At 37.3% G+C, this 21,826-nt stretch overlaps 1 protein-coding gene across 2 annotated transcripts in view; it reads left to right on the top strand.

The window, feature by feature from the left end:
* TTC39C (tetratricopeptide repeat domain 39C) overlaps nt 1-21,826 on the top strand; it is a 36,439-nt gene that overhangs the window by 7,882 nt on the left and 6,731 nt on the right. For both annotated transcript variants that reach the window (XM_068671427.1, XM_068671426.1), the window contains exons 2-11: nt 4,074-4,122; nt 5,633-5,761; nt 5,979-6,093; nt 9,062-9,416; nt 10,767-10,935; nt 16,272-16,365; nt 17,259-17,366; nt 17,854-17,963; nt 18,689-18,812; nt 21,251-21,348. In XM_068671427.1, the coding sequence (XP_068527528.1) occupies nt 4,090-4,122; nt 5,633-5,761; nt 5,979-6,093; nt 9,062-9,416; nt 10,767-10,935; nt 16,272-16,365; nt 17,259-17,366; nt 17,854-17,963; nt 18,689-18,812; nt 21,251-21,348 (1,335 nt within the window). In that variant the 5' untranslated portion in view covers nt 4,074-4,089. The remainder of the gene's footprint in view (nt 1-4,073; nt 4,123-5,632; nt 5,762-5,978; nt 6,094-9,061; nt 9,417-10,766; nt 10,936-16,271; nt 16,366-17,258; nt 17,367-17,853; nt 17,964-18,688; nt 18,813-21,250; nt 21,349-21,826) is intronic.

Here is a 21,826-nt window from a genome sequence, read left to right as displayed (position 1 = left end):
TTGCCTTTGCAGAAGGCCTTGTTGAAATAAATGGTCACACAGTATTTAACCAGGTGCCAGCCAGGTGATGGATATAAGCGCAGCTGGTTCCAGAAGCAAAGTGTTTGCCCTGTGCAGGTGGCTCCTTAGTAAACACTTGGATGCTGGCACAGGTAAGAACAAAAGTATCGTGGCAGAGGGGGATTTAATATTTTAAGGTCTTAGTGGTTTGGAGTTGCTCATACTGCTGCTTATCGTGTTTATGCTGAAGTTTTTGAGAGCAGTGCTTTGGCAGGTTGGTGATATGAGCCTTGAGCTTAAATGCTCTTCCAAATTGGGGTGAATTTAAATATGTTAACCTCACTTGGGACTCCCAAAAGTTGTACTATGGCATGGAAGGTACTTTGAAATAGTTTGAGGTGGTCATCGGGAGGTACTTTGAGGTAGGTGGAGAATCACAGGGTAACTCTGGAGGTCATCTCGTCCAACCCTCCTGCTCAGGCAGGGCCACTGGTTGCCCAGGGACTTCTCTTCACTCGATGGAGGTGATTGCTGCCTCCAGTGGGGAAGGCAACTTGAGTAGTGTGATGATGTCCTGGCATTTGCTTGTATCCAGTTGTATAACTCAGACGGTGTCAGCGTGGCTGGTGTTTTGCTGTCAGTGTTATCTCAAGTGCTTCCTCTTCTAAATCTTAACAGCTTTGGGGTTTGGGCAAAAGACGTAAAATCGTGTCTGCTGCTGAAGGTCACTGCAGCACGCATTGATAAAGATTTTGAGCTGAGGGTTATTTTCTTGGAAGCACGCGTTTCTCAGAAACTTACTGTCATCATTAGTCATGTGTTAGTGGTTGCTGTGGCTGTACGGTGCCATTACAGACTCCTTCCTAACCCTCCAGGAGAAGATAATCCTAAGCTGTTGAAGAATTTGTCCTTCAACAAAACATTTGTGACGATTGAGCACTAAGCACGGTTGTTGAAAACACCCTGAAGATGCTGAATTAACATTCCCAAATGATTTTGCATGAAGCTGCGACTACGGTTTCTGCCCAGTGGCTGGGCAGGAATATGGCAGAAGCATTGGGGAAGAATTGTACGTGAAGCGAGCTGCGAGAAAAACTTCTCAATTTTACTTAAACAGCTATACTTGAAGATTTATCTATTCTAAGTATTTTTTTATTAATTTTTATAAACACATCAGTATCTTTTGTCATCTTGGAAAAGCAGCTGACCTGACTGTAACTAGCCATCAGACCACTGTAGTGTTAAAATACACCAAACAAAAATTTCAAAGGCTTTCAAAATGCATCTTTAAATACTGATCCCTCCATGTATACATACACACGCTAAAGAACAGGTTCTGAAGTCCTGAAGGAAAATGATTTTTTTCAAGATGTTTGATCAGCGTGCCTGAAGTAGTGTATGTATTGAGCTGCTGAATATGAGATCACGCTGTTTCATTCTCCAGGATCTTACTGTTTGTTCTGTTTTAATGGCTTTGCCCCTAAATGTGGCCCTTGTCCACACTGCTCTGTGTGACACTATTTCTCCCACGGATAGGGGATCACTTTACGTCTAAAACTGTTTTATTTCAAGCTTTTAAAGCGTCAGTAACTATTTCTGCAACAGAAGGATCTGTGTTTATAAATATTCATAGAAAATGAATAACGGGCTCGAATTTAAAATATTTTCACAGGCAACAATTTTACTATTTGGTCTGTAATTCCACAATGTTTAATTTTCATTTATGCTCTGCTGGAAAGATTCGGGTATTCCTTGCCAAGCCCTAAGGAATGTGCGGAGGCTACTTTCTTCTGAGAGCCAAATGTATGCTGCTGAGCATATCTGATCGGCTTCTACGTGCTTAAAAAAAAAAAAAGTCAACAAACCCTCAAAACCTTGGTCTTGCTGTACAAAGATTTATTAAGAGTGTAAAACCAAACCTACAGGTAGTTTTTCTCCAGGTGTTCAGCTGCTTGGATTTGAATTACTCCATTTGAATGCCCTCTCCAGAGCCGTGCCTAATAGCAAAGGCAGATTTTCAGCGTGGATGCGAGCTTAATATTCGAGCAGTGCATTCCAGGGATTGTAATGAAAAGTGCAAACCTAATTAGCTATTTATGTCACGCGTTTTTCTTTTATTTTCCCCTCTTTTTGGAAGGCTGTTGTGGTTGACTGCTTTTAATTCACGCTGATAAACAATCTGGAAAAAAGTCCTGTTCTGAATGGTTTTCAGTATGAAATATTCATTGTCTACAGATGCTGAATAAGGACTCTGACATCTCATTGTGATAATAATAATAAATATATGGATGTATATGAAGACATATATACACAAACCAAGCTTGCCTTCCTGCTTGCCTCCCCAGAACTGCTTTCTCTCCATACGTGCAGGTCTAAGGAAGCCCGAAAATGAAACAATTGGTTTATTTTTGAGCTTTCTTGAATGTGTGACGTAAGTGTGGCTTTGTACCTCAGGACATAAGCGTACACGTGTGTCGTGATGATCCTTTCATCAGCTCTAGGTGCGTGGTGTTGTAGATGCAGGAGCCGTGCCCTGGAAAGGTGTCCTGGAGGATCGGTGCCCTGCAGCAGAGGGATGGGGCTGAGCACCACGGTCTGTGTGAGCTGCAAAGTGGGTTAGGAGACGGGCACGTAGCCTCCACAGCAAGCCTTAGTGTCCAAAGTGCCCGAGGCAGCAAATGTCGCTTGTGCATTTCTGCCGCTTTTCGTGATGCAGCTGGTGCTAGAGAGCAGTCCAGAGGGTGAATAATAGCCGAGGCATTTGCAGGCAGCCCTTCTGGTTTGCCTGGCAGCAAGGAGCAGAACACCTGAGCTGGTTTTCTTTTGAAAAAGTAATTAAAAGATATGGCGAAAGTTATGCTGGTCTTAAATGGATAGGCATATCCAGAGCTGAGCAGTTAGATAAAAAGGGCAGGGTTGTTCAGATCTATCATTACCCATCTTCTCAGTTTTTCTCTTTTATTCTTGCTCTTGACTGCATTTTTGGACATGCCTGTCGACTCAAGCTTACCTCTCCTTAAATACTGGAATAGAAGTTGGTGTTTGTAAATATTCTCTTATTCTAGAGTATTGTGCGTATTTTATCCTTAGCTATCCTATCAGTCTCTGTCCTATCTGTTCTCTAGCCTATTTTAGTGATATATGGGCACATAAACTGACAGTCCGCTGCTGAATGTTATGCTTCAGTGGTACTGCTGAGATCATTAAGTGTTTTTTTTTTTTTTTTTAATTATTTTTTTGAGTGCCTTCTGTCTGACAGAGCCTTGTGGTTTATGTGACGGCAGGAGTCATGGAGCTTGAAACCTGTCCTGTGACTTTCCAACATTGGGGCTGTCTACATGTTTTGATCTAGCAGTTCCTTCACCTCTTCTGTTGGGAAGTTTATTCCGAAACAGTCAATCATCTTAAAACTATTGTACATAGTATAGTAAGATATGATCTTGAAAGAGATCAACTCAAAACCCATATGCCTTGTAGGAACTTCCTATTTCTAAAACCTTTTGCTATGTAGCCTGTGATTATTATTTTATTTTTATTTTTTAAATCAGGATACGATTCATGGGAAGAGGGGAGAAGTGGGAATCTCTTAATAGAATCAGTTAACATTCATTGCTAGGTCAAAATTGTAATGATGGACCATAAAGAAAGAAAGATTAGTGTTTTTTTTAATTTAATTTAGAATAATAGAATCACTTAGATTGGAAGAGACTTTTAAAGTCATCAAACCCAAGCAAATTTCTATAGTTTTTATTTTATTTGACCTGCACTGAATGTATTTTGATGGCAGTAGGTGCTTTAAATTCTACAGCTTAATGCTTGAAGTTATTTTTAAAGATATATTCAAATCCTGGTAACAATAATGAATACATCTGCCCATGTATAAATGTAGTTTGCCTTTACATTTCCATTATATTTTGCAGAATAACACGGTTGTTGTTTGTAACTTGATACAAACCTCCCTCTGGCCCCCAAATTTATTTATAGAAGTATAATTTAAAATTAGGAAGTGCAATATTGATCTTTACTACAGGAAAGATGCAAATGTAGTTAATGATGCTTTGTTTTCTTTACAGAAACCATAGCCCGTTAATGAGTTTTGGAGCCAGTTTTGTCAGTTTCTTGGTGAGTAGATGGGAACAGAGCAGACATCTCTTGCGGTTCATGTTTGTATGTGAATGCGTGAGTGGATGCTCTAATCCATTTCTTTTTATGAGACTTAATTTTTTTCCAAGTTATAGCTTAAGTGTAGGTAGAAAGCAAGTCATTATGTTATATAAAACTTGTTTACTCATGTGGTTTAAATAGAAATAAAAGGTTCCGTGATGCAGCTTCTCAAACATGAAATATTTATGTGCTCCATTAAAAGAGCCATAATAAAACCCTCTCCTTAATGAGCAGTAGAGGTAGTATTAAAATAACAATCACAAGTACCATTTCCCTGATAGCTTTTGCTACTGAAAATTTCTTCATATTGCAGGGTGAAAGTTGATTCAGTCCAGTCATGTAGCTTTCTTTATGAGAACTGAGAATATTGGCTAAAGAGTCATAGACTCATAGAATAAGAGTCATAAAATTAAAATCTGTTGAAAGCTTTTCTTTTCTTTTTTTTTTAATTGTATTAAAATGAGAATATCTTTTAAAAACTGAGCAGGTACATTAGAAAACATTTGGATTTTGGTTATAGGCTATCCTTATTCTGACATTACTGCTTAACGTTCAGTTGCACCAGAAATTGTCTACGGTAGCACTTGTTTTAAAGACAGAATTCATTATAGTATTCCAGAAATACATATGTTGTAAACGAAACTAATTTGAATTCTCTGTAGTGTCTGTAGACTTTGCAGTATGGAATAAAATACATTGTGCCGTATGATTTGGTTTTGAGTGGATGGAAAGGAGGGGAGAGGAGGAAGGGAAGAGGGAGAACCTCTCAGGCTCAGTTATCTGAACTGATGCATTGAACCAGGGTAACATCGCAGTGCAGCGTTAGTGGATCTTGACAATATCTTGCTTAGCTACTGTTCTAAACATAGCTGCAGCACTCTGTGTCTATGTCATTCAGAGCTTTTGTTTAATAAAGCGTTAAGAAAAGAAGTTACTTGTCCTTAAAATTCTTTCTAGATTGGTTCAGTGATAGTTGGTCTGGTGCACGTTTTCTTTTGTAGGAAGGAAAAAAAACGCCAACCTTGTGTAGGAATTGTGGTTATTTCTTACAATGCAATAATTGTTATTTATTACTGACTTTGAAGGCCTATTATTTATGTGGATGAGCTTTATAAAAGCAGTATCTGCACAGATGTAAATCATGCCATACAATAATTGAAAGCTTTTTATAAATTCTTCTTCCATATAACGTAGTGTGATAGCATATTCAGTTTGACAGCATATGAAGTTTTATTAAGACAAGGGAAGGGGACTTAGTTACTATGTTCTGAGCCACGAAAGCATGCTCAAATCTATAGTTTGTTTCCATGTAGAAGTATATATATTGGTATATGTGTGTACATTAATATGTTTTAAAGAAAGAAAATTTTATTGTCAAGGTTTTCATGAAAACTTTTCATCCCGTTGCTTGTGTAGAAATAAAAATACTTGATTTTTATTACTCAAATCTGTGTTCTCTTTTTGGAAGAATGCCATGATGACATTTGAAGAAGAGAAAATGCAGCTGGCATGTGATGACTTAAAGGCTACAGAAAAACTTTGTGAGAGTGAAGAAGCTGGAGTCATTGAAACAATCAAGAATAAAATTAAAAAGAATGTAAGAACATTATTTGTAAAACATGTAATCATGTATTGAATAAGTATTTCTGGAAGCTTCCTTTCTGTGCTACTTGTATTTTGGTTAGATGGTTTTTGATATGCGAAGGACAGTAGAGTTTAAACAATTAAATTTGTCACTTTGAGACTGCTGTTTTTTATCATCTTAAAAACCTTTGTTAAAAATTCTGTGCTCTGTGTTTGTGTATTCCAAACAGGTTGATGGACGAAAATCTACTCTGTCCATGATAGATCGACTGCAAAGACAAATAATTGTAGCGGACTGTCAAGTCTACCTGGCTGTGCTCTCATTTGTAAAACAAGAATTATCAGGTGTGCTGTGGCTTAGATGTGTTTAGATGTGTTTTTTTTTGGCATGATATCTTTGAAGTAAAGGTTGATCTTGAAGTGGTAAGAGTGGCAAGTGTTTGGATGGTGTATGTTCCTGTAGAAACGTAAGAAGAGTTGGTGCAAAGATGCTTAGCATCTGAGTGCTTCCCTTGGCCTGCAAGACAAAAGAGGCTATAAAGACCTGAGGCCCAGGCCACCAGGGAAAATCTTGGTGGCCATATGCATTACAGTCCCATATGCATTACATTCGTGACAACTTGGATGACAAAATGGCAGCGAAAGTAATTTTAAGTGAAGCGTGTAGAAGATCGAACTGCTGAATCAGCTCTTATTCTCTGGCCACTGAAGTGTGTCCTTGCATGCCAAAGAGCTCAGTTTCTTTCTTGTTGATTAAAAACTTCCTTGCCTCATCTGCAAAGCTATTTCTAAGGTTCTCTTACATTTTTGGACCTTGGAAGAGGTGGCAGCCACAACTATAAGTGAAAACCCTGCTGACCGGCTGAAACAAATCAGGGAAATAACATTATTTAATGTAATTATTTAAAATACCACTAAGATCTTCAGTCAAGGACATACTTCTTTCTGTGATGTGCAGATTTGGTTTCTTCCAAGCCAGAGCATCAGGAATGTGTTTGGTGCTAGCTAGAAGTAGTTCAGGGCATATTTTTGACTGCTGTATCAATGTATAGTGCTGCAGAAAGATTTTCTTACTAGTTTTGATGATGTTCTGGGTTCTTGCTTTTTTTTTCTTTTTTTGTTCTCCCCCTCCTCCTCCTCACAGTTATTCATTATATATTCTGCAGCTTTGTAACTGGGTTGGGTACTATAACGGAGTGGTGTCTGTTCCCTTTCTTTTCTGCTGCTCAGAGAACTGAAGTGGGTAGCAGAGTACTGCAGACCATGCAATATATTTGGGTTATTCTACTGAGTAAAAAATAAACCTGAAATCTGTGGTTAAAATCCAAGTGGCTAAAAGCCATCTCAGTGACTGTTAGTTACTGCCATTGTGACACCGTTTAGCTAAACTGTTCTGTTATTTTAGGATTCTGGGTGTATTATCTTTCTGATTATGCATAAACATCTTTTTTTATGATGATGATGTTTCTGTACAGAAATAGCAGCCACAGTATTGAAACTAGTCTCGTTTCAAACAGAGAGGCAGATCAGCAGTTGAGTGAAAAATTTCTTCTGTTTTTCATCGTGGAATGGTTTGACAAGAAGCATATGATGACATGCAAGCTGCTTTCTCATATGCCTAACACATTTTAGATTTTCCTCTCCACCCTCATGGATGTAACAGAAATAGTTCAGCAAAAAGTTAGTAATACAGCCACTTAAATTAGCTTCCAGTAGCAATATTGTGCTACCTTTTCTTGATATTTACCTTTATCTTTGGTTTGTCAGGTCATCATGGACCTGACAACTACTTTCAGAAGTTCTTGCTGCTGAATCTCAGTTCAGTGACTGGGCTTCGTTTGTTTATGTTCAAAAATCATAATTTCATTATTTCAACGTTAGAATATTTTATCATAGCATAGCAAATCTAAGGTTGTGGTCCTAGTGAACTATTAGTGGCAGCACACTGGTGAAAATAAAAGCCTCAAACTATACCTTTCTCCACATCGAGTCACTTTTACTTGACTCATGGGCCAGAACGCAGTATTTTTTCAAAGCTATTAGCAGAAACATGATCCATAGGATAAGTAAGATGTGTTTTTTGCCCTTATTATTTGTCTGCTGCATTGCTAGGCAGAGTTGTAGGAGTATTCATCTTGTTGTGAAGCACATACTTTTTGGCTGCACAGAACATCTTAAAAGATGACCTAATTGCTGAAAGTTGGAGTAACGTTAGCCTCACGATGGAGCTGAATCATGGCAGGGGGTTGCATTTTTTCTTATAGCGCTTTTAATATGGAACTCACGTTACAGGATTAATTTTTTAATACTTTCTGTTCATATTGATAGAACCCTTCTGTTACAACTGAGATAATAAATTTTGCAATCTTCCTCACTGTGATTCTTAAGACTATCAAACTAACTTCATCCCTTCTTTGTGTAACAGTAATCCAAGAGGCAGTAATGTAGGCAATGACCATGCTTTCTCTGGATTATTTTTTCTGTAATTGGAAGGAGTGTCTATAAGCTTTGGGATCGTTGGTCTACTATTGATAGCACTTTCCTGTTATTTGATGTATTCCATTTATGATCCAATTCTGGCATTGGTTGTAACGCTGATCTCTGCAAATTTGATGATATCTGTTTAGAACACTGCTGCTATATCCATGCTTTCAATTTCTCCCACTTTCAGTCCTCAAAATCCTTTATCAGTTCAGTTCCTAACTCGTAGGGCTTTAGGACGGACAAAATGCTGTTGTCTACTTGTGCAGTTCGTGTGTGCATGTATACTTTGTGTTTATTTTCTGTTTACCACTTGTGTCATTGTCCATTATTTTGAAAATCTTGTCTGACGCAAAGGAAGATGGCATGTGTCTTTATTTTACTTTTTAATTTAATTTTATTTTAAACTATTTCTCCATCAATTTTATTTTAGTATGATTTGGGCTTAAGAGGCAAAATCTCTTTCAAGCTTTTCTTTGTTTGCCAGGCAGTGGTTTCATCTCTATTCTGTAGCGGGGCAGAATTCAGCATTAAGTTGTTTCGTTTTCTGTATCTCTTGGCAATTGTATTGATAGATGGCTACAGGAAAGTACCTTTGTGTTGCATGCTGTTTTAAAGCCTCTGTTTGAAAAGCACTTAAGTTTGTAGTACTCAATATGAAAGATCTCATCTGTATAACAGAGGTAGCTCTTTTTGCAAAATTATTTATATGCAATAAACTAATTTAATGCAAATAGAGAAAGCATACGAGGATATGTGAAACAGTATTTACTACTTGCTGTGTTCCAATTCTGAAATATGTTTCTTGAAATATTTTTTCGTTGATCTTTAGCATACATAAAAGGTGGGTGGATCCTCCGAAAAGCCTGGAAAATTTACAATAAGTGCTATACGGACATTAATACACTTCAGGAAATATATCAGAAGAAAACAACTCAGGAATCCTTGACTTCTGATGCTGCAAATGATAATCATATTGCTGCAGAAGGTGTAACGGAGGATTCGCTAAACAGACTGAAAGGTGCTGTTAGCTTTGGATATGGACTTTTTCATCTTTGCATATCCATGGTGCCCCCAAACCTGCTCAAAATCATCAACCTGCTGGGTTTTCCTGGAGACCGCCTACAGGGGCTTTCTTCACTGATGTATGCAAGTGAAAGTAAGGACATGAAGGCCCCTTTAGCTACGTGAGTAGCTATATTGAAATGCTTTGGTAGATAACTTAGTACTGAAAGTAAGTAAATGGGGGAAAAGAATCAAAACCAAAACCGTCATGTTGCTTTAAAGAAACCAACAGCAGGTAAAATAAACTTGTAGTTTATTGTTTAACGTGTCATGGTTTAGTAAATCCGCCACTTGCTAGTGATCTGTCTGCCACTAGTTATCTACGTGTGTTTGGGGTTTGTCAGGATTGCATTCTTCAGTACCTGCTATTCTGATGTCTAGTAAACTATATGCCAGTAGAGTGAGTAAATGCAAGCGTGCCCTGAAGGCTCGGTAGATTTTACCTGTGGGCTATGCTCTCTTCGATGGAGAGTATGCTTTTTTATATGAGAGTGATTAATGTCAGTTACTCATCCTTATTGATTTCAGTTATTTATGGTTATTATCAGTCAACGATCTCTTCCATTAAGTTTTTTATTTTTAGTAAATTGGGAGGTGTTCCCTTACTGTCTTTCTGATCTGCTTGGAGGAGTGTTTGTGTGTATTTCTTTTTTTTTTTCCCAAGCCTTCATACTCTATTCAGGTCTTTTTATTGGGTGAAAGGTTAGCCAGATTTTATAAAGCCATTTATGAGGGTAGTTTGTTATGACATTCTCTCCAAATTAATACTTTTATTGCTGAATCTATTTTAAGTACTGTCAAATGTCACTTCTGAAACATTGACAGCAGAGTTAGTCTTTTGTGCTGGAGGAGAACAGTTGTATTTCTCGATGTTTAAGAAACCTTAAGATTAAATGTTCCTGTTGATTTCTTTTGTCTCTCTTCTGGGAAAGAGACTGGCATTCCCTTCCCAAGAAGGATAGTAGAGGTGTGGGGTGGGTGCTATGATCTTGCAGAGCTTTGTGCTCTGCCCTTGTTTCCAGGCATGATGTAGGTCATGCAGGAATCTGTGCTTCCCAACACCAGATAAGTTTCTATTTGCATTGATTTCAGGTATGTACGTACATGGGGGTGTGTGGTGTTCTTTTCTTTTTTTTTTTTTTGTTTCTTTTCCTCATGAGCAATTAATTCATAGTGTTTTCCTGGGAGGGGTTCTGTTTTAAAATCTGTAAAGACTCAGTTGGTATGGTGCTTTGATACCACGAGCTTGATGGTTACTCTGCCTTTGGATGATGTTTGGGTATCGTATGTTCAGCTGCAGTTTAGGAACACAGTGGTATATGGTAATAGTACGTTTGTTCTAATGTCAGGTTATATAAGAAAAGATTCAAATCCTTTGTCTTCCAGGATCATTTAAAAATTTGCCTACGTAGAACATTGTACTGACGTGTCTGTTTGCGCTGTAATCATTTTTCCTCTTTTGTTTCTTTTAGATTAGCTTTGTTGTGGTACCACACAGTTGTTCGTCCCTTTTTTGCTCTTGATGGCAGCGATAACAAGGCAGGATTGAAAGAGGCCAAGGAGATTCTTGCAAAAAAAGAATCCGCTTATCCAAATTCTTCTCTGTTCATGTTCTTCAAGGGAAGGATACAGCGATTAGAGGTATTGCATGTTTCTGTTCTTCTCACTAATTTTTCCCCAACCCATCTCCCCATGGTATCCGATGTTTTTCTGTTGTGAATGAACTGTGCAAGCATCAATAAATCTTGACTAAAGATGTAGACGTATTGAAAGATGAGAAAGAAGAAAGGATCAGCTTCTTTCTACTTGCAAGTTCACATACCAAATCAGCTCTTCCACTACTTCTATCTGAATTAATAGCACTTCAAAATGTGTTTTGTTTCTGCTTGATGCATTTATAACTCCATGCTACAAGAAACTGCTTCTGGTCACTCATGAGCTTCTTGCGGTATAAATAGCTGTTTCAGTTTTGCTTGTCAAGCTGAAATCTGAGTATTATCTGCTGAGCACATGACATTTATCTTCCTCTTTTCATTTTATACGTTGTTCATATATAGCTAATCATCCTCAATAATTTCCCTTGAATAATTGCTGTTGCTTTTAAGAGGACAAAAAACAGGATGTTTTCTGTTGCTATGGTGAGCTGTGACCCAAGCAGTATGTATTCCTTGGAAATGTGTTTCTGAATGCTGTTAGAGAGTGATATTCTTGAAACGCCGCAGCAGCCCTGTGGTTTTTAGCTGAATTATTCTTCAAGGATCTCTGATCCTCCAAGATGGTGATGAGCACTTTGAACAACTCAGCTTCCGCTTTTATCTGACCAGGATATTTCTAAGGCATTTATATCATCAAGAAAACCCAGCGAAAAAAGTATAAAACCAGAATATTTGTCTCAGTGCCGTAGTTGAGAGCTAACCCAGATCTTGATGTTGGTGGTCCCTTTTTTTGCTGGGATTTGCAGTTGATTCTCACAAATGCAGCTTTGGTATTTTGAAGGGGGTAGCGGCAGTAACAGAGCAGAGGGGCAGTTTTTGCAGGCATGTTCTTGCATGTGGTTTAATTGTGCGGTGTGGTTTGATTGCTTTGTCTTTCTGGAAGCAACGGTGCATTTGGGGAATTGATAGATTTTGGATGAGTGTCAATTTTGCTTCAGAGCAGAATTCTTTACCTGTTATTTTAGAGTATTTGTGTTTAAAATGTTGCTGTTAATAGACAGCAACATTTAGTTCCAAGTGAAATAGTTTGTGCTGGAGGCCACGTGCCAGCGTTAACAAAGTTAGTTAGCTTAGGCAGGCAGAATGAAATGCTCTAGGCTCTGTAGCCATACCTTAGTCAGCAGAAAGCTTACTGGTTGCTATCAGGAAATAAAATGTCCCTTTTTTGTTTGCATGAAAGATTTCCATTCAACAACTTCTCTTTTTCCCTGCTGAGACTTTGCTCTGTATAAATGCTTTACGTAAATACCCCAAGCTCTTCTGGAGGCTCTGTTAAGAAGGTGCAAGTTTTATTTGCTCAAATATTGTTGCCATAATAGTGAAGGCAGGTACGTTACTGGATGCTCCTACGAAGTCTGGGAAGTACTTACGTAGCTGTCCTTGAACTTGTTGATAGGCAGGTAGGTTTAAATTCTTCCCATCTCACACTGGAATACTGTTTTGAGATGGTTTAATGTCATTTGGAAGTCTCTGCTTTATCCTGTTTAACATGTCAATCATACTAGCTTCAGTTCAAGGAATATTTTGCAACAGTAAACATTTGGTGTTTTTTAACAGTTCTGTGTTAAAATTTAAGTGTACATGGATGAAAGGCTCATATGATCGTACACAGAAGAACTTGTATGTTCTGAAAATAAGAATTGGGAACGGTCACTGTAGGGTTTGGATTAGGCCCTACTAGCACTCAGGCCATCAGGTACTTTCTTTCTAAATAGTCTTTGATCTTAAAAAGATGTGCACTTTCTGTAACTTTCAGGTGATGGTAAATTTGACTTCCATTAGTAAGTCAACTCAAAGAGAATGGTTTTGGGGTGTTGGTGGATGTAAAACTCACTCTCTGATGAGCTGTCAGTGGGTGCTTGCAGCCCAGAAAGCCGACTGTATCCTAGGCTGCAATCGAAAGAAATGTGGCTGGCAGGCCAGCAGATTAATGGAGGTGATTCTATATTCTAAAGCATGTGAGTCTATAATGCTTTGTGCTCCAAGGAGCGTGTATAAATATTAGTAAATGTTTAACAGAGTTTGTTTTTTTAAAATGTAGCATTATAGGTACTATAAAGGTAGACAAAGTGTTTTATCCCCAGACTCATATTTTTGAGAATTGAAGTCAGAAGACATTTGGAGACTCTGAAATGTATGAGTGGAGGGAAGGGAGGAGGGTGGTTTGGGAAAGCTGCAATGAAAGTGCACCAGAAAGTTAGTAGGGATGTGTGTAGGCCTAGCATGCAAAAGGGCGAAGTAACAGGTGGTGTTGTGAATCGGGCGTGTTTCTGCCTTTTAGCTTGCTTGCTTTCTCTTTTACCTAATCACCAACAAGTTCTCAATCTGCTTTTCTAAATGGGGGACAAATAATCCCTGTCTGAAATAGTTTTTAAGAACCACCACCACCAAAAACAGTAGCTTCACGTGGAGAGGGGCAAGATGACTTCTCTGTCTGGCAGCAAGTGTACGTAATCTGGGGCTGTGTATGTAATCACCTAGTCTTTGGGGCTGGGCCAAAAAAAAAATCATGTTCCGAGGCTTGATCTGTAGAATTCAGTTGGTGTAGGAGCATGTAATGAGGCTGGAGAAAAAGTGCCAAGTACTCCAGCTGACTGGCAAAACACCAGTTTTGCCAAAAAAAAACCACTCAAGGTGTGTTTAATCTGCAGGAGCTTATGTATTATCAAGGTTTATTTTCAGCAATTGTGCTAGCCTCTGCCATTACTTGCTCAAGGCTATAAAATATATAAACCTCTGTTGGTTCAGGAAGCTTTCTTGGCTCTTCAAGCTCTGTAGATGGTTGTTCTCTGTAATTTGAAGTCAAGAAATGAAAGATTATTGTACTCACATGAGCTTTAATAATCCTCTTCGTGATTATGTAGTTCTATATATTACAAGTTTTATGGATTAATCTTTTCTTTTGTCTTTGTCCAAGAGAAGCATGAGTGATGACCCTTTAAGGAATTACAAGCGTGTATGATAATGAGAGCTTAAAAACCAAACCAAACAAAACCAGTCAGCCTTGATGTTCTACTTGCTGACTCTTCTATCTGTGTAATTCTTACTGTTTACTCTCTGAAACAGTAAGTAGATGGTAATGAATTTATTTTAAGAATACTAAGAGTAGTAGTATTCTTTTACTAGAAAGAATACTGTTAGTAGAAAGTAGAAATTCATATTCTAGCATGTTGTCACAATCCCTGGAGACAACTGAAACTTTATTGAGGAGTGTCTCAGGAGCATATTTACTGAGCTCAATGCTTATGGAAAACTTGCGTAGAGAACACTTTGAGATCTGGACAGAGAAATGGATTGTAGGAGGTTGCAAATCCATTTAGTTGAATGCTCATGTTGTTAGTTGTTCAGTGTTTCACGTGTTCCCCTGTGTTGGTGTATCAAATTGCAGAAAATGATGTAATTATCCTTAGTTAGTGTGTGGAATAACAAGCCCTGCAAATGAATTATTTATATTTTAAATACTTTTAGTGATTTTTTGAAGTTTTTAGAAGGTGAAGTATCTTCCCGGAGAACTAAATACATAGACTTTTTCATTTTTTCTCAGAAGTTTTCAAAATGAAATTTTACTAAATTTTGAAACATCTTATTGCCAGAGATCAAGTTTCAAGCCCCCTTTCTTATTTACCTAGTTTTTCCCCCTCCTGTAAGACGGAGCTGATAATACTTTCCAGCCAGGCATGTTGGGCTGATGCAACATTGGTATTTTTTATTAATGTATAACGAGGAGACTGTGCTTCTACAAACCTGAACAAGCTGTATATTGCTCAGGCTCCCTGGAAATTTTAAGGGCAATTATAGTAGAAAACAAAAAGACAGGTGGGTTGCATTCTTCTTTCATGCCAACAAGCATCTTTGTTTAATCATTGCTTTGTTTTTGAAGTATGCAGTGTTTATGTTGTTACAGCTATGGCTGCCTTTGCTTTGTGCTGTCTTGGTGCAATATATGTATTCTGTGGTGAAGTTGTCGTTCCTTAGCAACTAAAATAGCTTTCCCTGATCAGACAAAGAAAGAAATCCGATAAAATCAATCTAGATCTAGAGTTGGGATGGGGAGCAGGGGGCAGGGCAGGGAGCAGTGGCATGTCTTAAGACACGACACTACAAACTTCTGCAGGAGTTTTAGATTTCATTTACAGTGTAGTAGACATTATCTTGTTCAGGGGCAAATATCTTTTGTAGACATTTATTTGTTCAGTTTTGTAGATATTTGCAGGCAGCAGTGAGTGGTCTAAGGATTCTTTAACACAGAATTGCTATAGCTGTATGTAAGAATGAATATAGGAACCCCCTAAAGCAACTGTAGGCCATGTTGGGAGAGAGATACAGCGTATAGATACATGTATGTAGAGTAAATGAGTATAAAATGAGCTAAATGTTAATTTGCATCTTCCTAAAGGCCTCAAGCCATTATGATGATTGGTATGGAGAAGTCTCTGGGAAAACTAGAGATAAATGCAGTCAAAAGAGCTATCATCTAGTTGTTACAAAACTATCACCACCTTTTTGGATTCAGTAGCAGATAGAAGGAATGCAGTGACTGATCTGGAAGGCTAAGGAATGTAACTTGTTGCTGATCATTATTAAACTCCTCCAATATCCTGGCCCTGCCCTATTTTTTTCCTCTACATATTTGACTTTTTGAAGGCAGGTTCCTTACTGTATGTTTTAATTCTTTTTGTACATGGTGGAATTGATGATGATTACCTCCTGAGTAAATGCTTTGTTTCCTTGTCTAAGGTTTCATTTAAATATAAATCCAAGTTGCTTTATATTAGTGATACTTCCTTTTTGTCTTTCAGTTTGCCCGTTGTATTATATTTCATGTTGTTAGTTTGAAATAAGTTGGAAAAAATCTATTAGCTACTGATACTCTTCCAGATGTGTGCTTACCATTGTAAATAAAGGCTTTGCCATACTCACATTCAAAAGTGATCAGATCTAAAGAGAGGAGGGAAGCTTGTCAAAGGACTTGCAATGTGGATCTGGTATATGAATGAGTATGATCCCTTCTTCTTCAAACTGGTAGCTCTGTGGTGACGTTAAATTCTTTTAAAATCTAGAATCAAATCAGTTTTGAGTTTTTCCTCTCACTAGGATGTTTTGCCTCTCATTAAATCAAACCTGCAATCAATATGACAACCTTTTTTTTTTTTCCCAATGTGTGTTTATGTAGAAAATCAAATGTGTTGTTTTAAAATCTGTTAGATAATTTGATTTTTGTAACTGTAGACATCTGACTTTATTTTCTTTTGCCTTTGTTAGTGTCAAATCAATAGTGCCTTGACTTCATTTCATACTGCTTTGGAACTTGCAACAGACCAAAGGGAGATTCAACACGTGTGCTTATATGAAATAGGTAAATTGGATATTTTTATGCTATAAATGTATCACTTTCAAGTTTTGATTAATAACTTCAGTGAAGAAACTGGATTATTTTTTATTAGGATTACTAAAAGGTTTTAGAATGCTGGCCTTAGTCTTGGTTGGATTATGTTGATGATAATCTTGATGTCTTGTTTAGGGGAGTAGCATTCAACAATCAGTTTATATATGCAGAAAACTTTAAAATTACAAGTGATGCATAAATCATAGAGTATAGAATCAGAGGCAAAAATAGAGTATAGAATCAGAGGCAAACTGTTCACCTACAGAAGATTCATTAAAATAAGCAATGAATTCATCTGCTTTGTCAGTGGAAGCATTGTTTCCATGCCAAAAACTAATAGGTCTAATGGAACTTCATAGATTGCAAGACCTATATTTCATGTTTCATTTCATGCTACTGATGTAAGAAAATGAACAACAACAACAACAAAAGTTTCATTTTATGTTTTTAGTTTGCATAGAAGTCTTTAGAGTAGAGAAAATATGTTGAGTCGAGCTTTAAATGTCTTGTCATAGTCAGGAGGAATAAGGGGAGCAGGTGTTAACTTTGTAATCATTAGCATTCTACAAAACACAGCCTTTTTATTTAAAAAAAAAAAAAAAAGAGAGCTTTTGGTGTCTGTATAGATTTGCTATTGATATGAAACGGATTCATTGTCTTGTATCACACCTATAATTCAATATTTTCCAGTTAACGTGAACCAGATTTTTAAATGATTGATTAGTTTTGCTTTTAACTTTTCCAGTTATTGGTACGATTGTTAAGCTAGCTCCAGCTCTCATAAGCAGATTTTGTTTCAGTAATTTTTGTTTATATCATGTTTGAATTACTGTGCTCTCACGTTAAATTGATCTCATTTTTAGGTTGGTGCAGCATGATAGAGATGAATTTCAAAGATGCATTTGAGTCCTTTGAAAGGCTTAAAAATGAATCCAGGTGGTCGCAGTGCTATTATGCTTATTTAACAGCAGGTGAGTATTTTCGGTGATGCGGGTAAGTGATTAAATCAGTGATGTGATATGGCACTGTTTTGTTTCGGGAGAGTTGACTAGTGCACATAGTGTGTTCCACACTGCCAGCTGTTTGTGCAGCTGTCAGATTTCACTTACGTAATTCTGTTTATGTCATTTATTAATGCACGTGCATATGCCCTTGTCCTCCAGCTATAATTATGATATGACCTATCACCACAATGAAATTGTATTGCAAAGATTTAGGAAATAAATCGTTAGTTTGGGTGGTATTAGTCCTCTAATGGATATGAAAAAAAAAAAGAAATGCTGTTTTGTTAATGATCACAGAAGGATACCTGGGAGAGCTGGGATTGTGTTCATCAAGTCCCACTGTAGGTCCTTTGCAGTGTTTTTTTCCTCACCCTATAACTTAATGATATTTGATCCTCCTTTCTGTTTCATGTCACAGCAGTATTAACACATTTTTGTTTCTGTGTTGTTATAGTGTGTCAAGGAGCCACTGGCGATGTCAATGGTGCTCAGAATGTCTTCAAAGAAGTTCAGAAGCTTTTCAAAAGAAAAAACAATCAGATTGAGCAATTTTCAGTGAAAAAGGTTTGTGTTTAGCAAAGGCTAACTGGTTTCAGTACAGTAGTTACACCTGATAATTGTGTTGCATTGTTTACCAGTATTTATTATTGAATGAATATCTGCTTTCTCCTGTGTTGCTTTTGTCAACTTATTGGGAAGGATTCAGGTGGAAAAACAACAGTTTTTTTTTTTTTTTAAAACACATATTTTAAGGACTCGGCAAAGGAGATGTTAATTAGCTATTCACTTTTCAAGTCAAGTAACTATTAAAGAGACAAATACACAATACCGTAGTTGTTTTGGTGATTTTTCTCTTTTTTGGTTTGCTTTTCTTTCTCCTTTTTTTAATCTTGTCTTGTTTGGCAAAGCCTTAGTTCTTTTTGAAAAAGCTGGGAAGTCTTGGAAGTAGACAAGTCTAGCCTAGCCCAGACTTGTCTAAGAAGTATCACCCAACTTATGATTTGCAGATGTTGCTGGGTCAACATCTGGTCAGTATGTTCTTGAGGTTGTGAAATGGAAAAAAAACACATCTAGGGTAAAGAATTTAATTTTGGTCAATATGTAAGCCCTTCAATTGAAAGATTTTGATTTTCATTCTTAGTCTTTTAGCTACAATGGAGTTTTATTAAAATTGTTGGGTGTTTCATGAAACAATTACTGTTTGTGATATATTGTTTGCGAATATTATGTTTGCTGTAAAAGTACAGATGACAGATCTTCCCTTCTTTTTCTTTCTTCCCAATTTGCAGGCAGAAAGATTTAGAAAACAAATGCCAACCAAAGAGCTCTGTGTCCTGGCATCCATTGAAGTATTGTACTTATGGAAAGCACTTCCAAACTGTTCCCTCTCCAACTTACAGCACATGAGCCAAGGTATAATATGTGTCCTTGATATATTTATTTTAAATGAGGTATACAATTTTCTTCTTTTGTGCAGACTGGCTGACTGTTGTAGCATGAAAATTTAAACCAGCATGCATATGGGATAGCAAAACAGTTTGAGTAGCAATGGAATAAGGACCCATCAAAATTCAGCTTAATGCTTCGTTTTTGCCATTTGTATAGTTTCTTTTAGAGATTTTTTTTTTAACTGTTGCATATAGTTGGGTTTCTAGTCACTGGGTTTCAAATCATTGCCCAAAATGAAACAGTAGTGTGATAGTTACTGTTCAAAGTCAGCAGACAAAATTGAACTCATTTAAATCTAACTATAAAATTAAAAAATAAAACCATTAATTTATTTCTGCATGTTAATTTTCTTCTAAGAGGGAATATGTAGCTTGTGAGGCTATCCATGTTGTAGTGAGGTTTCCTTTTATGTTGGCTGCTGGCAGCAGCAGCATCTTAGAGGCGAAAGGTGTTCTGCTCTTGCCTCTTTCTCAGTCTCCAGGTGTCTTTGGATGAGATCTGTCTAAAAAAAATTATGGTAGCAGTGTTTACCATGAACTATTTACTACCCTACCCTCCATCCACACGTCAGTCTTCTTTGCATCCTGCAGTTTCCAGTTACTCTCTACTCCTTCAGAAAATTAAAAATAAAGTCTGCCACTCAGATTTGATTCTGTAATTGTAAGATTTTGGGGGTTGTACATGATTTTTACAGAAAACTAGGGTTGGGACTAGTCTTTTTTTTCCAGGACTAGTTGTGGTTTTGTTCTTTTTTTTTTTTTTTTTTTTTTAATTTGAAGTAATTTGTCCATTTAAATTGTATGGTGGCAGTGGATTGCATTCAGATCCTTCGTTTTGTAGTCCCAAAAGGCAATGGGGAAGGCTTTAAAATGAGATTTACTTTTATAAAAATATATTCAAGTATTTTTTTTCTGTAATTTGCCTGTAAAACAATCAACCTTACAGAATGCAAATGGTATTTACTCCTGTCCTGCATATTCAAAAGCAGCATAGATTTTTTTCCTGTAAGCTTCCAGCTGGTGGTGCAGATTTTAATGTGAAATAGCAGTATGGATTAAAATTCAGTGATCAACTTCTTGTAAGGCTTGACACTGACAGATGTGTCTGCATCAGTGATCCTTGGTTCAAGATTTTCTACACAGTGAAAATGTTGCCATGCCTTAAGGGTATCTCAAAAATGCTGAGCTGATAAAGGATTTTTTTGTTTATTTGTTTGCTGTTTCTTCTCATGGACAAAGGGGGGTTTACTGTGCTGGAGGGAGTTTACAGGCTTTCCTTGGGGCTGGAATTTGACATAATAAAGCTCTGGTTTGTAGGAATTAAGTTGAACCCATGTGTATCTTCCTAAGTAAAATGCCAAGTAACTTTAGACTCTTAATAAAAATGAGAGCTGGCAGAATTATGTGTTGTGTAGTGTCCAGATACTTTATGCAGCCAATCCTTAGGTATTCATAGGTGGTTTATTTGTGATGTGTATAAACCATTTTGAGACTGCAGACCTGGTTTAAAGCCATCAGAATTTGTTAGATGAAGCAGAATGTGAAGTTAAAGGGGACCTACTGCTCCCAGACCCTAGCTCCTTTTGAAGGGTAGAAAAATCCTCCAGACACCCCTGTTACTGTAGCCTCTGGAAGCCAGGGTGCAGACAAGTGCAAATGGTTCCTCATGTAGCTAGTCTTGGCTTAACAGAGTTGTTTGGAGCTGTTACTAATAGGCTTGATCAAAATGGAGCCTGACTCATCTAGAGATGGTTACGTGCATCATGATTCACTGAAAACAGCACTATGCAGCTGAAGGCACAGTCTGTCCTTAGACTGTAAACCATCCAGGGTCTGGCAGATTAACCTTATCTGCTCATCAGCGCTGGGAAGTGTGATGCCAAAGTACCCTGGTCTGGGATTTTAAGTCCAGTACAGATTTCTGTGTCCGTCACTTGGCTTCAGTTAAGAACAAATCAGCTTTGTCTGGACTGCATGGTTGAGGTTTTTTGCTATTATCCTTGTAACTTGGACTATATATTTTTCTTTTAATATCTGGAACAACCCAGTTACCCATAACACCAGGAGGAGTTGATTGTTTATGAACTTTAACTTTCTAGTGAATACTTCAAGGACAAGTAGAGAAAGGTACTCTCTTCCATTGAGAAGAGCACACCCACTACTGCAGAGGGCCAGTTTGTTCCTGCTAGGAATTATTACCATTACTGACAGATTGCTTGAAGAGACTGACACAAAATGGGTTGTATTTTAAAGAAACCAAATTACTGTGATGTAGATTATTACTAACATCTCCTTTTTCTAGTTAAATTTAATCGTTAGACTAAAAGTCACTGTAGATCGCAGTTCGTGTCTAAGGAAGGATTTCAATCCATCTTACTTGTTTATTGAAATCTTGTCATTAAGCTTGTCAGGATGTTGATGATTCATCAGCTGTTGGTTTGAGGAATTTGCTTCTTGGTGCCATACACAAATGCTTGGGAAATTCTGAAGATGCTGTTCAGGTAGGCAGTTAAATGATAATTATACCATTAATCCTGTTTTATGAACTATTATCTTAAACAGTAAATATTGTTGAGAGAGTGTTAAGCCAATAATTTTCAGTGCTATCAATCTGTTATATGAATTCCAAGAGAATAGGTCTTATTCTTTTCAAATCTTGTAATTTAGCGTGGCTTCATTATAGTATCTGTTGTAAAAATAATTGGCTAATGTTGAGCAAACACAGAAGCTAGCACGGCTTGTAGAGCAAGCGTTAAGGGGAAGCTGGGTAGAAGAAAGAATGGAAAAGTTCTTCCGCTTCTGGGTTTATTCTGTCCGACAAAGAAAATTCAACGTAAAAAAAAAAAATGAAGGCTGACCTTTTGAAGGCATAGATAATACTGCTCTAGAGCTATTAGACACTGAGAGCTCTAATTATTAGCATGTTCCAAAAAAAAAAAAAAAATTTGCCACTGCTCCAGACTGTAGGCACACTCCACT

Source organism: Anas acuta, chromosome 2 (genome assembly GCF_963932015.1).
Source record: "Anas acuta chromosome 2, bAnaAcu1.1, whole genome shotgun sequence".
Taxonomy (NCBI): Eukaryota; Metazoa; Chordata; class Aves; order Anseriformes; family Anatidae; genus Anas; species Anas acuta.
Note: the sequence above shows the minus strand (reverse complement) of the source record. Positions and strands in the feature narration are given on the sequence as shown.